The sequence below is a fragment of the Sapajus apella genome, unplaced genomic scaffold (genome assembly GCF_009761245.1).
Source record: "Sapajus apella isolate SASKATOON/1434 unplaced genomic scaffold, GSC_monkey_1.0 scaffold16, whole genome shotgun sequence".
NCBI classification, from domain to species: domain Eukaryota; kingdom Metazoa; phylum Chordata; class Mammalia; order Primates; family Cebidae; genus Sapajus; species Sapajus apella.
The window spans coordinates 6,277,921-6,294,304 of NW_022436956.1; the positions used below are offsets into that span (position 1 = coordinate 6,277,921).

The following is a 16,384-nucleotide window of genomic DNA, read 5'->3' on the forward strand; positions in this document are numbered from 1 at the left end:
GTCTCAGTGTAGAGGTCCTTCCTTAATATTGCTGTGAACTGGTGCTAGGTAGTTACTGTATTGTGACTTAATTTTCAAAATAGGGCTGGGTGTAGTTCTTCACACCTGTAATCCTAGCACTTTGGGAGGCCAAAGTGGGAAGACTGCTTGAGCCCAGGAGTTTGAGAGCAGCCTGGGCAACATGGCAAAACCTCATCTCTACTAAAAATATAAAAATTACTTAGGTGCAATGGTGCATGTGTGTTAGTCTAAGCTGCTTGGGAGACTGAGGCAGTAGGACCACCTGAGCTTGGGAGGTGAACGTTGCAGTGAGCCAAGAGCTAGACTTTGTCAAAAATAAAACTAATAATCAATAGACTTGATTTTTGTATAGTTACAGATTTATAGAATAATTGAGCAGATAGTTCAGAGTTTCAGGTAATACCCCTGCCTATTCCCCTCCCCAGACTTTCCCCTGTTATTCACATTTGCTTCACAATACATTGAATAGAATTAGCAAAATGCTGATCTTTACCAACCCAGCTGATAAGCCTAGTTTACCTACAGCACTGACTAAACACAATTTATAGAAGAGTGGTCTAAGGAGCACCAGGGTCAGAATCACAAAGATAAAAATACAGTCTCAAATCATACCTTGCAACTGTTGAAACAATTTTGGGGCTTGCTTTTTGTTATAATTAATGAACCAACATTGATACACTATTATTAACTAAAGTCCATTGTTTATATTAGAGTTCACTGTTGGTCTTGTACATTCTCTGGTTTTGACAAACGCATGGTAGCATGTATCCACCATAAAAGTTTCATACTTAATAGTTTTATTGCCCTAAAAATCTTCTGTGCTTCTCTTATTCATCCTTCTTTCCTGCTGAACTCTTCACAGCCTGTGATCTTTTACTGTCTTCATAGTCTTGTCTTTTCCAAAGTATCCCTATTGTTGGAATCATACAGTATGTAGCCTTTTCAGACTGGCTTATTTTACTTAGTAATATTCATTTAAGGTCCCTCCATGTCTTTCTTTGGCTTGATAGCTTCTTTTTTAAATCACTATCTAATATTCAGTGTCATGGATGTGCCACAGTCTGTTTATATATTCAAGCATTGAAGGACCTCTCAGTCGCTTTCATGTTTTTAACAGTTATGAATGAAACTGTTATAAGCATCTGTGTGCAGGTTTTTGTGTGGACATAAGTTTTCAAGTCTTTTGGGTAAATATCAAGGAATATCATTGCTGGATCATATGGCAAGAGTATGCTGAATTTGGTGAGAAGCCACAACGCTGTCTGCCAAAGTGCCTGTACCATTTTGCATTCTTACTAGCAGCGAATAACAGTTTCTGCTGTTCTACATCCAAACCAGCGTTTGATAATTGCTAGTTTTTAAAAAAGATAGCCATGCTAATAGGTCCAACAAATAAAGTTAGTTTGAGGAATAATGTTTACCAAATATACTGAAGGGTGCGATTCTGCTCTCTTCATTTTGTTGCCAGTGATTCTTTTGATTCTCCCTTTGCCACTGACTCTTAAACTTTAATGTTTAATCTTTTTAAAGGAGGCTATGTTAAAGCATCAAATCCCAGGGCCTAAACCTTTAAATTTTGTTTCAGTACTTGTGGGGTAGGATACGAGACTGTGTTTTTATCCATGTGTGCTGCAGGTAAACTCTGCTAGTCACCTGCATTTTGCCAAGTTCTATTCCAAGTATTGTACTAGCCCAGACCATAATTTAGTCGTGGGAACAGAAGGATAAGTTCATCCATGTGTTTAAATTATACTGTGACTCTCTTTCTTTTCTTAAACTTCTGGGAGTAGGAAGTGTGAAATTATATTAACTACAGTGATTTGAAATTCTGAAATCTGCGTTTTTTATTTGTCACCTAAGGAGTATATTGAATCTTTTATCTTTGTTTTCTGAGGTGTTTCATCACATACTTCAGAAAGAAAAAATAAAAACTCTTCCCTATTTTCTTTATTTTTAAACTAACTGGCATAATTATTAGATTTGTGTTTTTGTCTGTAAATGATTGTTAGAAATGTGATGTGAAGCTCCAGAGAGCCCTTTTTTCTAGGTAAAAGGCATTACACAAATATAACATGGTAATATATTTTAGAATTGTTTGTTAGGTACAGTGTCTCTTAAGAGTTTTATCTAGGAGCCACTGGCATCTGAATGACCTGAGAAACGTGATACAAATAGATATTAATCATCAGAATCTTAGGGAAAGAGGTTAGGAGTTTGATAATTTTAATGAGTTTTACAGATGATTAATGCACAAAACATGAGACCTGCTGACCTATGCTCCTGCCGTTTATTTTTTGTGCAGATAAAGGGAGCAATCAAACACAGTTTAGAAATTGTGTTTTGTTTTTCCCTCCCCTCAGAAAATCTTCCGTAAAGCGTATTTGGGACACAGTTAATCTAATGGCTAGAATCCCATTTAGAAAGCAACAGAATTTTATATAGCCCATGTTCTCTTGGCTCTCCATGAGATGACTGAGGATCACCTATTTCTTTTTTCTTAGTTATTGCCGAATATTGTGTGAGTTTTCATGCATAAATATCAGGGAAGTAATTCTTGAACAACACATATTTATTTACCTCAAGAGTATAATTTGGCTCCAAGTAACTTAGTTTTAGAGAAATCATCTTTATCTCAAAGGGCAGACATTCAGAAACCTTATCTTGTATAGTAGTTTAATGTATTTTCTTATTTCGCTGCTTATTTATGTAAAAACTATTATATTCATATAATATCCTAGAATCAAAAGCTGCATCTTTTCATTACTCGAAAGCAAATAGAGCAAAATGTGTACTATCCCGTTAAGTAATGGGAAATCATACTGTAAATTTTCATCTGTAATGTGACATAATTTCAAGAGAAGGGGAAGTATGTGATAATGCAAATGAAAGAAATTGCTAACATTTCTTGATTACTTAAGTGTGCTGTTCAAAGTGCTTGCCACTAACCTTTAATTCCGCAACTCCAGGAAGGTACTATAATGATCTCATTTTAGATGAAGAAACTAAAGCATGAAGGGTTAAACAACTAGCCTATTGTCATTACACTGTATATTACATAATTTCTATTGAAGCCTAGGCATTTTAGGTAAAGAACAGGTCACGGTAGTAATTTAATGAATTACAAGCTCTGCTTGTTTCCTTGTATGAATCGTAGATTTTTCTATAGTGAAAGATGATAGGGGACCATTTGGTTCTGAACTGTAATTTTAAAATGGTAGAAATCTGGAGACAAAGAAATTTAGATACATTTTTCTGTTTCACAAAGACAGTAAGTACAAGGTATAGCCAGGACCAGAATACAAGCATGATGACTTTTAATTTTGTATTTCTTTTCCTTTTGGAATATAGAAATATATAAATTTTCTTAATTTATGTTTCGTTTGTCGCTATTTTTTCTTAGTGCCATTAGATATTATTGATATTTAGAGATAAATTTCCTACTTGATAGCCTTCTGTTAATTTATAACATCAGAATATGTCTTACTGACTGATGCTTAAACATTCAATTTTACAGAAATTATTGACAACATGGCTTATAGCAGTTCTTAATCTTATGAAACCCTACACCCCCTCTTTATGACAAGTATTTTCTAAAATTCTTGTCATTCTAAAATGGAATTTACAAATTATATAACTACCTACATTAATATACAGTTTCAAAAAGTCAGCACAAATTTCAGATATAAAGGAGAAATAAAAGGAAAATAATTTACATATTTAAAATACACAGTACATTTTTAAATAGAAATACTTGGGACAACTATGTGAAGACCTTATTATCCTAAATGTAATCCACAGACTTGCAGCATTAACTTCAGTCAGAAAATACAATAAAACCCATGTATAATAGAACTAAAAATATGAAACACTTAGAACTGTCTCTGAAAAAGAAAGATGTGAAAGAGCTGTGTACTGAAAACTACAGAACGTTGCTCAGAGACATTAAAGAAGATCTAAATAAATGGAGAGATATACTGTGTTTATGGGTTCGAAGACTGTATATTTGTTAAGATGACATTTCTTCCCAAATTGATCTAAATCAAAATCCCAGGCAGGCTCTTGTATAGAAATTTACAAAGAGATTAAACAATTCAAATGGAAATGCAAAGGACCTGGAATATAATAGCCAAAACAAATTTGGAAAAGAACAAAGTTGGAGAACTAACACTAACTGAAGATTTACTACAAAGCTACAGTATCGAGAGGGTGGTATTGCTGGAAAGAGAGTAGAACAATGGGAAAGAATAGAGAGTCCTAAAATATATACATGTACAACTGATTTTCTACGAAGCTCAAAAGTCAATTCAGTGAAGAGATAAGGTCTGTTTTACAAATGGCACTGGAACACTTGGATATCCCTATGCCTCCCAAATAAACTTTTATTTCTTTTACCATTATTAACTAAAAATGGATAATATTCATAAATGTCTATAAACTGTAAAACTTCAAGAAGAAAACAGGAGAAAACTTTCGTAGCTTTGGATTAGGCAAAGGTTTCTTAAATGTGACATCAGAAGAATAATACATAAAAATAATTTAATTCCATCAAAATGTAAAACTTCTGCTCTTTGAAAGACATATTTATGAGTATAAAAATACAAACCACAGACTGGGAGAAAATACTTGCAGTGATTATATCTGATAAAGGGCTTGTATCAGAACATACAAGGAAGTCTCCCTGGGCAAGCTCAGTAGCATGTGCCTGTAGTCCCTGCTACTTGGGTGGCTGAGGCAGGAAGATTGCTTGAGCTTATGAATTTGAGGCCAGTCTGGGCAACATATTGAGATGCTATTTTTAAGAAACCTCTCAAAATTAAAGAAGAAAACAGTTCAATTTAAAAAATAGGCAAAGATTGGAACAGATATCACCAAAAGGATATATGGCAAATTAATGTATAAATAGTCAACATTAGTCGTCATCAGAGAAATGTAAGTTAAAACGACAATGAGGTATTGATTCATACTTATTAAAATTGCAAGGATGTGGAGAAATTGGAATTCTCATACAGTGCTGGTGGGAATGTAAGATGCCACAAATAATTTGAAAACAGTTTAGCAGTTTCTTAAGTTAAACACACAGTAATTCATCACTTAATGTTGTCAGTTGGTTCTTGGAAACTGCAGCTAAAGTTGCAGAATGATATACTGTCTAATGAAACAATTTTATCATGGGCTAATTGATATAAATAAGAATTAAGTCCCCACAGCACACAGTATATCGGTCCACAGTCTCCAAGAACCTGTCAATGACATTTAGGGAGGAATTACTGTAGACTTGCTACATGATCTAACTAGAGGGAAAAAAAAACCTGTGTCCATGTAGAAACTCATACATTAATGTTCATAGCAGCTTTATATGTAATAGTGACAGTCCTAATATCTGTCAACAGCAGAATAATAGATAAATGGTAGTGTCCATACAGTTGAATATTACTTAGCAATGAAAGGAATAGACGGTTGATAAATACAGCAACATGAGCGATCCTCAAAAATATGCTGCATGAAAGAAGGCAGATAAAAAAATAATATTTATGTAGAATTATAGAAAATGGAAAGTAATATATAGTGCTAAAATGTAGGTGAGTAGTTGACTGAGGAGCAGGGATGGAAGGGTAGGGGGAAGGAAGGATTACAAAGAGATACAAGGAAACTTTTAAGGTTGATGAATATATTCATAATCTTGATTGTGGTGATAATTTCATGGTTGTTTTTATCAAAATGTACATTTTAAATATGTGCATTTTACTTTGGGTTAACTATACATCAATTAAGGTGGAAGTGAAAACTGCAGAAGCATTCTTGACTTCATGCTGTTCATGCATCCAATCCAGTTGATTATGTCTGTCTCTTCTACCTCTGTGTCTTTTAAATTCATGTACTCTTCCTTCCTCATGCTGTTGTCCTACACAGTTGGTTTTATTCTCTTTCCTAGCCTATTTTTGCAAATTCCTAAAGTGGTGTCCTGCTTCTTATTTTCCTCTCTTCCTTGCACCTTGAAAGATATACATTGCTAATAGTTTTCTTTTTAGAACATTCCTATTCCGTCCCTTCTTCTCCTCAGAATTTGTTGCTTTAATTTTCTGCAGAAGGAACTTAAAACTCCTTGTCATGACATACAAGATCATCCAGGATCTCCAACTTTATTCTCATTTACCAGTCTTATTTTGCACTGCTCTGTTTTATAAACTGGATGTTCTGCCAGATGTAACTATCATTTCCCCCTCAGTACACAGGTTGCTCTTTTCCACTTTGGTGTCTTTTTATCTGTGTGTCGTTCCACTTACAGTGCCTACTCTGTCCTCTTCTTAATCCTTCCAGGAATGAAAAGTATTACAAATTAATTAAAACTTTAAAGCAACTGTAATCTAGTTTATCTTATTTGATATTTTATTGTGGCGACTGGGAAAAGAAATTTAATCTCCTCAGCTACTTGATGTACAATAAACAATTACATTCAGTACTCAGTATTATGCTCAATATTATCATTCTGTTGTTCCTCCCAGTTTTTGCCCATCAGTTACTTCCTGCCTTCACTATCCTCCTTATCCAGTGTAGATTGTAGAGCTGTGATTGTATTCACCTATCACCAATATATTCTTAAACACTTCACCCTTTCATTCTTCTCTCTTATCACTAGTGGTCTCTGTTTGGCTTAATGAAAAAAATAGGTACTTTACTACTCCTTACTTAAACTCTCAGTAGTATCCAATTTCCTCTTTCCAGACACTTTTTTCTCTCAGCTGAATTGACACAGCCTCTTCTCATTCTCCTTTGTCAGGACACCGTCCTCAACTAGACCTCTGACGTTTGGGGTTGGACTTCTTACTCTACCCTCTTTGTCCTTTGTGATCTTACTCACTGTCTCAACTTTAAAAACCATATTTATGTCCAGCTCTCAAGTTTATGTCCTGATCTTTAGCTTTGTTTTTGACTCTCAAGCCTCCGTATCCAGCTGCAAGAGTAATTTTTTATTTAAGTGGAAATTAGGGAGTTGACATTTAAGGGGGGAAGTATAAATAAGGCAAATAAACCAGAAGAAATGTTGTGCTTTTTGGGGACATACAAGGAGGGTGGGGGGTAGGGGTTTAGTAAGAATATCTCAAAGAGCCCAACGCAAGAATTATTAGGCTATCAGTAAACGGAACCAGAACTAGAAAGTAAAGACCTGAAGAACTTATTTCCGGTTTTTGCTTCCTTTGGTATGTAGCAACTGTTGTTTCATTGTCTTTTCTCCTCTTTGTTTGAAAAAATATTTCCTAATTCTAACAATTCAATGGAGTTAATTGAAGATTTGGACCTAGTTCCAAAATCATAGCAGACAAAATAATTAACTCATTGATTTATGGTCTGTTTGATCAACTGCTGGGTTGGTATTGGCAGGCCATGAGTGTCAGACTGGGCAGAGACTCTAAAGATTAGGTTCTTTAAGCATGTTTTGAGAGTGAGGAGAAAATAATTAGCATTTCTAGACAATAGACTATGAATTTGTATTGGTTTAAATCTCCTTAGTGATGTGATTTTTTTTCTCTAGCAATACACAGACATCCAAGTATGGTAGTATATTGATTTAGTTGTGATGGTTTGCTGGATTGGTTTGGCAGGAAGTTAATATTGGAAGGAAATTAAGGGTACTGATTTAAAACAAATGCTCAACCACAGGGTCCATATTGGATAGCAAACAAAACAAAACAAAAAATGAAACTGGAATTGGGGGGATAAGCACCTTAGGAGGGAAATATGAAGAAGATGGGATGTCTCTGTTTCAACTTCTGTTGTTACAGAATAGAGATACTAGAAACTTGAGGGGAGAGGAAAGTGTAGTTAGAAAATGAAAAATTGGAATTTTAACACTCTGAGGGCAAAAATTGCAATTGAAAAATTTGTGGTGTATCTTTTTTTCTTTTTTTGAGACAGAATTTCACTCTTGTGGCGCAAGCTGAAGTGCAATGGCACAATTTCGGCTCACTGCAACCTCTGCCTCCCAGGTTCAAGCAATTCTCCTGCCTCAGCCTCCCAAGTAGCTGGGATTACAGGCATGTGCCACCACACCCAGCTAATTTTTTTTTCTTTTTGTATTTTAAGTGGGCACAGGGTTTCTCCATGTTGGTCAGGCTAGTCTGGAACTCCCGACCTCAGGTGATCCACCCACCTCCGCCTCCCAAAATGCTGGGATTACAGGCATGAGCCACTGCCCCTGGTCTTAATCTGTGGTATATCTTTAGGAGTGTGCAGTGCTCCTAGTAAGTCTAATTTTAAAAATGTTTCATTATGCCAACACAGCTAAAGTTTTGCTAGCCATAAATTAAATAAACCAATAGAAGAGAATTATTTTTTAAGTCAGTGATAAGCACATTATCATTATGTTGAATTCCTTTTTAGGTTTTTGTTGATTGCCTCAAAGAGGCTGTAGTTAGGATTAGGTTCTGTTGTTAATTCTACTGTGTCCAAAGCTCCAGGCTTATTTTATTGCAGTAGTTTCTTTTCTGATATTTCCTTTAAGTTACACCAAAGTATTTTCAGCGCATACACTCACTTTCGGAGCGAAACCAGGTTTTCTTTTTAGTTTGAGTTTCCCCCAAGGTAGAAGAAGATCAAAGAACCAGGTTATGGTCCATTCCTTTTATGTCTTTCCTGGTCCTCCTGGAGTCAGGGGTTGAGCCATATGCTTGCTAAGCTGCTGGAAACTGATTACCAGGAGCTGTTAGATATAAACAGGTGCAGGACCAAGTGTATAAATACTCACCAGTGGTTAGCTGGAGCCAAGTATGAAATTTTGTAGGACAGTTGTTAAACACAGCCATTATTAAAAATTAAGGTATATACATTTACAGTGAAATGAATTGTATTAAAAACAAAGATAATAGTCAAATCTTTTTTGTAATTATTTTACCACATTTTACTATTTATGCTCTTGAAGTTCTTTCCAGCTACCCTATCTGTATGCTACCAATACTGTGTAACTGAGTGCCCTTCTGCTTCTCTTTGCAATTTTGTGTTCAGTTGTATCAAGTTGGTAGCTTGAAACCGGCCATGATGGGAGTGTTTATACTGTGAGCACAGGAAAACACTGCAAATCAATACCTTTCCCCCATGGAGAGCTAGTTGTGCAACATTTATCAGCATACCATGGGATATAATAGCATGTCTGGTGGCTTTTTACCTTATCTCAAAGACTTGAGGGAACACTGCCAGACCTTCTCCTCTTTTCAAGACCATTTCTAACCTGTTCCAGCCTTATCTCTACATTGTTCCTTCCTTTCTATTACTATGTTTTTATTACCTACTTCTTTACCATCATGGGCCCTAGATGCTGGCTTTTTCTCCGTCTTCCATCCTCTTCCTAGAGTTGAATCTCATTTTGACCCCTGTCAGTATACCCAGTTCTGCTCTCCCTTTCCAGCCATGTAAATTAAACTTTAGAAATTGCCAAAGCCGTAGGAAGAATAATATACAAAACAAGATGACATAGTTAATAGATCCTATTTCCAGAGTTCTGATCACTTTTTACCATTTGATATTTTATCAAAATGGTTTCTGTTTAGGTGAAATCTTAGGTGAAGTATTCATCAGAAAAGTATAAATGTTCATTAACTGTGCTTTTAAGGTTAGTTCCATTCTCATTTATAACATTTTCAACAGAACATAATTTTTTATGGTGGAAATTTTGTGATGGTAAAATAGAATCTGTTTGCTTTTCACAGATTCTTAGAACTGACTCTTTTAAAAGACTTCTTGATGGTTAGGAGTTTTTTTGGCTTCAAGAAACAAAAGTCTGAGAGGAAAAGATGGTGGATTTCTAGCACTGAGTTGGCAGCTTAATGATGCCAGACAGACAGGAGTCTCTAAGGTTCTCTCAGACTTTCACTTATGGTCAAGTGATGACCACTACAGATCTGGTCAGGACATCTATACTCACAGCACGGAAGAGAAGACAGCATAGCAGCCGAGCTGTGTTTACATGTGCCATGCCTTCGCCTGAATATAGGGAGTCTGGGAAACTGTACAGTTTAGCTAATATTTAGTAATATTAGACTTAGGATAAAGTAAAAGAAGAGGGCAGGGATTGGACTAAGGTATTAGGTGAGCCTACTGTAGATCTACCTCTGCATAGTATACAATAGCATTTCCCCATATACCTAAACCTAATTCATTGTGATGAATTTAAAAGGTGAAAACGTAACTAATGTATGTGATATAGTTCCCTGAAGAAGTGCATTAAGCTTTGTTCAGTCTTTGTGAGGAAGTGATGGAAATTTTCTTTTTTTTATTTTGCCAAAAGATACTGGAACTTAGAAAGTAGGCTAGGTACTTTCACATAAACTCTTGAGGTATAGGTAGTGTTATCCCTAACGTTACAAATTAGGAAGCTAAGACAGATGTTAAGCAGTTTGCCCTAGATCACAGAGCCTAGTAAATGGGCGAGCCAAGTTTGGAATCTGGACTTTTCTCTCAGGCAAGTTGCTGATGTTCATGTATTGAAATGAATTATAATGCTATGGAAAGAATGATATTTGAGTCAGGAAACTTAAGCAGATATACATAAAAGGTGACATTTTGCGTAATATCTATTTGGTGGAAGAGCTAGAGCACCCTAGCAGTTCTGGTAGCCAAATACTGGGATAATAATAGCTTTTTAGTTATGCATTAACTCATTTATGCCTAGTGTTCCATTGTTGGAACACTAAGCTTGTGGGAGTTATTTATATCCTACAGCTCAGGGTCATTGCCAAGGTCTGATTTTTCACAAAAAAATTTTGCAACCTCAGACATAAATGAGTTATACCTTTAGAAATAGCCACAGATGCAGAAAGAATAATATATGAAACAGACTGCCATAGTTAATATTTCCTATTGTTAGTAGACCATCAGTTAACAGATCAATGCACTTTATTCTATGCATTTTATTTATACTAATCCATTTAATTCTCATCACAACCCTTGTGATCATGAGAGGCATTATTATTACCATGTTTAGAGGAAGAAACTAAAACACAAAGAGGCTAAGTTACAAACTTAATCTAGTAAGTGGCAGAGACTTAAGATCGAACCCAGATACTTCTTTTTCGTAGCCATGCGTTAGCCACTTTAATATAAAACATGATGAAAACTCAATTATAAGAGTTCAAAAGGGCATAGAAAAACCAATGGATTTCCACTTTATTACAAGTTTTAAAATCTGAGACTAGTTGAAAAAGCTTATATGCTAATTTCAGCTGAGGGTCAATTTTTTCACAATCAACTAAAAATAACTATATGGGAAGATCAACGCAACAAACAGTACAATTTACAAGTCTAAGCCACAAAGTTATTGTTAATAATAATGGTAAGAAACATAGTCAAAGAGCAACTTAAATCAGTTAAGTTTGAAAGAAACTCTAAAGAAATATGCAAGCGATTCTTCTTCAAGAAATTTGCATAGAGGCTGGGCCAGGTGGCTAACATCTGTAATCTCAGCACTTTAGGAGGCCGAGGCCAGCGAATCACCTATAGTCAGGATTTCGAGACCAACCTGACCAACACGGCAAAACCCCATCGCTACTAAAAATAAAAAATTAGCCAGGCGTGGTGGCACATGCCTGTAATCCCAGCTACTCGGGAGACCGAGGCAGGAAAATCACTTAAACCTGGGAGGCGGAGGTTGCAGTGAGCCTAGATCACACCATTGCACTTCAACCTGGGCAACAAGAGAGAAACTCCGTAGCAAAAAAAAAGAAAGAAATTTGCATAGAAATAGAAAACATTGGAGCCTTTACAAGTGCAATTGCAAAGCCTGAATATGTTCAACTCAATCCAGAGAGCACCAGACATTAAATTGGAACCAAAATGGAACTTGTCCATTTAATTTTCATTTATGAGAGCACTATCATTTTAGATGTGGAAGCCAGCTGTAGGCAAGCTCTTTAAGAAACATGAATTTTATACACCATAAATTCTAAAACAAGGCAGATATTTCTGCATATTGTTTGAATTTCAGAAGGGTGCTTCAAGGCATCAGGGGTCTCTTTCAGAATCACTTCTGAAATAGTCACATCTTCCCAGCCTTGGTAACCACCTTTTTGCGGTTCTCTAGCCTTTGCACACACAGAAGCACACTGCTTTGTAGAATGACTTTTAACATTAAATCCCATGATGGCCTAGGTACTTGAAGCAGCTATTTCCAGGGCACCTCTCATCTCCTTTGCGTGAGCAGTTTCCCAGCCACTTCTTCATCCCCCCAACTCCTCTTCATGAGAGTCTTCAGAGCTCACAGCATCAAGGTCTTCATTGCTGGGACTCACACCAGACTACATCTGGAAGCTCTACTCCTCCATCTCTCTCTGCTGGAGACGAGAGCGACAGTTTGTTGCAAAGACTTGTGAAAAGAAAGATATTTACAAATGCATTTTTGTATGCATTTATTTAATTTAGAACCTGGGACTTTTACAATTGCTTTCCAAACTCTTTTATGGAGGGTGGACCACTTGAGGCTACCCTGTTAACCATGCCCCATGTCCCCTCTCATAACTGACTTGTGTAAGAAAAAAATGAAGATTTTTCAAGTTGACTTTTAACCGGGTTCTAATCAGTCTTGGAAGAGTTTCTACTCATTTAGTAAAATAGGAAGTCGAGTAGAATATGTTAAAGAATTTCACCAATAAAACAAATACCTAAAGCATCATTTTGGAAGGCAATGCATAGGAATCCTAAATTCACATCTGTTGAACAAAACTGATAATCTGATAATGATATGTCATCTCTACAAAAAACAAGCAAAATTAGCCAGGTGAGGTGGTGCATGCCTGGAGTCCCAGCTATTCAGGAGGCTGAGGTGAAAGAATTGCTTGAGCCTGGGAGGGTTGAGGCTGTAGTGAGCCTAGGTTGTGCCACTGCACTCCAGCTTGGGTGACAGAGTGACACACCGTCTCAAAAATAAAAAAACTGCTAATCTGTTAATACCCCTTTTCAGCTCATGATAACTGGTTTATATCTTCATAATTTTAAGAACTACTATAGAATATGGATCTAGATGTTGAAATAAGAATGTAGCAAATGAATATGTGAAAATAATTTCACACAGATGGAAATTATACAGCTCAGAACTTGATGATGAATCATACTCTTGGAAAAGTAGTCCATTCTTCCCCAGAGTCTGTCAACAGAGGGATATACAAAGTGATGTAGTTTTCATATTTCAGCTTTAACATCTGCTGCATGGCAGCCCATTTATATTTTTATCTAAGGAAACATCTATAAATATTGATAAAGATTTCCTTTTTGCTTTTGTTTCCAGGCTGTTTATCTCAGTATTTGTCCTATTGGCTATACACTATCTCTGGATGATCTGGAACTTGCATTTTCCTAATATGGCCTGTTAGAATTCCAACAAGCAGTGCTTCAGTTCTGCTACTAGGTCACTGTGGCGAGTTCCTCAAAGCCAGAGTCTGTTGCCACTGCTGAGATTAGCTGTTTTCTTCTCTCTTGCTTTCCCTCTTATCCATGCAGTATTAGTTTTTAACAGCAGTGAATACCAGGATTTTAAATGAGACATTATTTTATACATTTATTTTAGTCATGTCTTTTTTTTTTTTTTCATGAAACTTGGAGGAGAGTGAAGAGCAAGTTCATGAAAAGTTTGAGTTGTGTTTAGTGTTGATTTAAAAAACCCATGGAGAAGACAATAAACATAAGTTGGCAACAGAGATATCAACATAACTGGATTGAGATTTCAGTAAAGCAAATTATTAAATGATAAAATTTTATCTTCTTGCATGCATAGCTCATTGTCAGACTAAGTATTTTAATTCATGTAAAAAATGATTTGGAAATTAAAAACTAAATGTGAAAAAACAGACGTAGATATTTGGACAAATAAAACAGATAACTCTGTTTACTCATAGCAACAGATTGTTTTATTATTTGTTTGTGTAATTGGCATCATCTGTTATTGAGAGTCTTGGAATAATAGAATCATTTGGGAGGGACTGTAGAGTACATTACTGGAATTGAATTGGCAGTAGTCACATATTGGTCTGTTTGCTGGTTTAGAATCCTTTCTTTGTTGCTTTTCATCAGGTGGGACTCTTCCCTGGACACTGTGTTGAGTTAATTAACCAAAAAGTACCCCAGTCAGTGACCAACTCAGTGCCAAAACCAGGTGAGTACACTTTTTTCACTAGTGTAGTTATTTTATCAACTGCTCAAAGACACAGATTTTCTGTCAGTGAAGTATTTAGCTTGTTTTGCTGTTTTTTGCATTTGTTGACATAATACTACATTCTTAATTTTGTATGCTTTGTTTTTTAAATGTATCTTATTTCTCTGTTGATCATTTTGCAAAAATTTACATACATTTAAATTTTTAGACAATTTTAAAGAACTGTGTGCTCCATTAAACTTTGTCATTATTTACTTTTACAATGCATAATAGCAGTGTAACTTATTAATGAATAAAATGATAAAAAACAATAAGTTTAAAGAGCTAACATAGAAATTGTAGGATTAATTGGAAATTAATAGATGAAAAGTACGTATATTTTAACAGGGCATATGAAAATCAAAACTATTTTAAACAGCATTTCTTATTATATAGTATACTTACAGTGCTACATAAATATGTAGACTATATTACAAATAATTAAAGCATTGTTGAAGGGGAAAAAAATCAAGAAAATGGGAATTTTGGTATTTATTGAGGTGATTTAGTTTTGGGAAGATTTAACAGAATGCCTCGTCTGGAACTTTTTGATGATGTCAATTTACAAAAATAAAATGCAAAGTCTAAAAAATTTTGGAGAAGGAGGAAGTAATCCAACTTATTTTTCCTAGCTGTATTACATTTCTTCTGTCCTTTCCCTCCTCCCAATAAAAGGAGAAGAAAAAAATTCTGGGCCTCAGAATTTATTTGAACTGTTTTCCTTATAATAGTGTTTTTTTGGTTTTAGGACCTGTATATGAGAGTTAAGGGAAAAAAAAAAGTTATTCTTTCCTTTATTGGTATTTTCCCACTTGTGCTCCCAATGCTTTCATCAAACAATCTTTGCCAATGGTATTTAAGCAAAGGGTAATAACCCCTTTCAAAGCTTATTTCTTCATAGGAGACTAGGGAGTCATCTTTCCCATTTCCCTCATAGGAATTTGTTTATTTTAGACAGACTAACTTTATTGCTCGGTAGAGAAAATGCTTCAAAACAGTGTTCTCTGCAGTTCTACCTGAGCAAGGATTCTCAGTTCTTTTCAAAGCAGCTTTATCCTTCTTGGGTAAACTTTTTTAAAAAGCTCCCAAGTTGGTACTTGTTCATTAGCTCTTCATTAGTAACTGTAGATTTCATTCTTTTTAAAAATATGGCATTATTTTAAACTTAACGTTTTGAAAACTCAGCTGTATTGAGATATAATTTACATATCATGCAATTTACCCTTTAAATTGTGTAACAGAGTTGTACAGCCATCACCACAGTTAATTTTAGAGCAGCTTCATCACTTCACAAAGAAATCCCATACTCATTAGCAAACACTATTCCCCGCATACTGCTCCTAGCCCTAAACAACCACTTATCTACTTTCTGCCTTTATCAGTTTCCCTAATCTGGACATTTTGTATAAATTGAATCATACAGTATGTGGACTTTTGCTTCTTTTACTTAGCATAGTGTTTTCAAAGTTGACCCATGCAGTAGCATATATTAGTACTTCTGTTTTAATTTCTCCTTTTTTAATGGCTGGATAACATTTCATTGTGTGCATACACCACATTTTATGTGTTTATTCATTGGGAGTTGTTTCCATTTTTGGCTGCTCTGAACATTCATGTACAAGTTTTTGTGTGGATGTGTTTTGATTTCTCTTGGGTATATGTCCAAGTGTTCAACTGCTGGGTCATATGGTAGCTATGTTTAATCTTTGAGGAACTGCCAACTCCATCATTGGTGTAACTGTACCATTTTACAGTTCCACCAGCAGTGTATGAGACTCCCAGTTGCTCCATATCCTTGTCAACACTTGTTTTTATTTGGATTTTTTGATTATTGCCTTCTTAGTTGTGAGGTAGTATCTCACTGTGGTTTTGACTTGCATTTTGCTTTTGGATAACAATTTTGAGCTTTTTTATATGTGCTTATTGGCTATGTGTTCATATTCGTTGGAGGGTATCTATTCATATCCTTTGCTTATTATTATTTTCTTTTTTTTCCAAGACAAGATCTTTCTCTGTCACCACGGGCTGGAGTGCAATGTTGTGATCATAGCTCACCACAGCCCTCAACTCCAGGCCTCAGATGATCTTTCTGACTCAGCCTCCTCAATAATTGACATTACAGGTGCGCACAACTGCGCCCAGCTGATTTTTAAATTTTTTGTAGAGACAGGGTCTTGCTTTGTTGCCCAG

At 35.6% G+C, this 16,384-nt stretch overlaps 1 protein-coding gene across 6 annotated transcripts in view; it reads left to right on the forward strand.

Annotated features, from left to right (window-relative positions):
- ARHGAP32 (Rho GTPase activating protein 32) overlaps positions 1–16,384 on the forward strand; it is a 312,493-nt gene that overhangs the window by 220,098 nt on the left and 76,011 nt on the right. For all 6 annotated transcript variants that reach the window (XM_032285000.1, XM_032284999.1, XM_032285001.1 and 3 more), the window contains one exon: positions 14,074–14,155. In XM_032285000.1, coding sequence (XP_032140891.1) covers positions 14,074–14,155 — 82 coding nt within the window. The remainder of the gene's footprint in view (positions 1–14,073; positions 14,156–16,384) is intronic.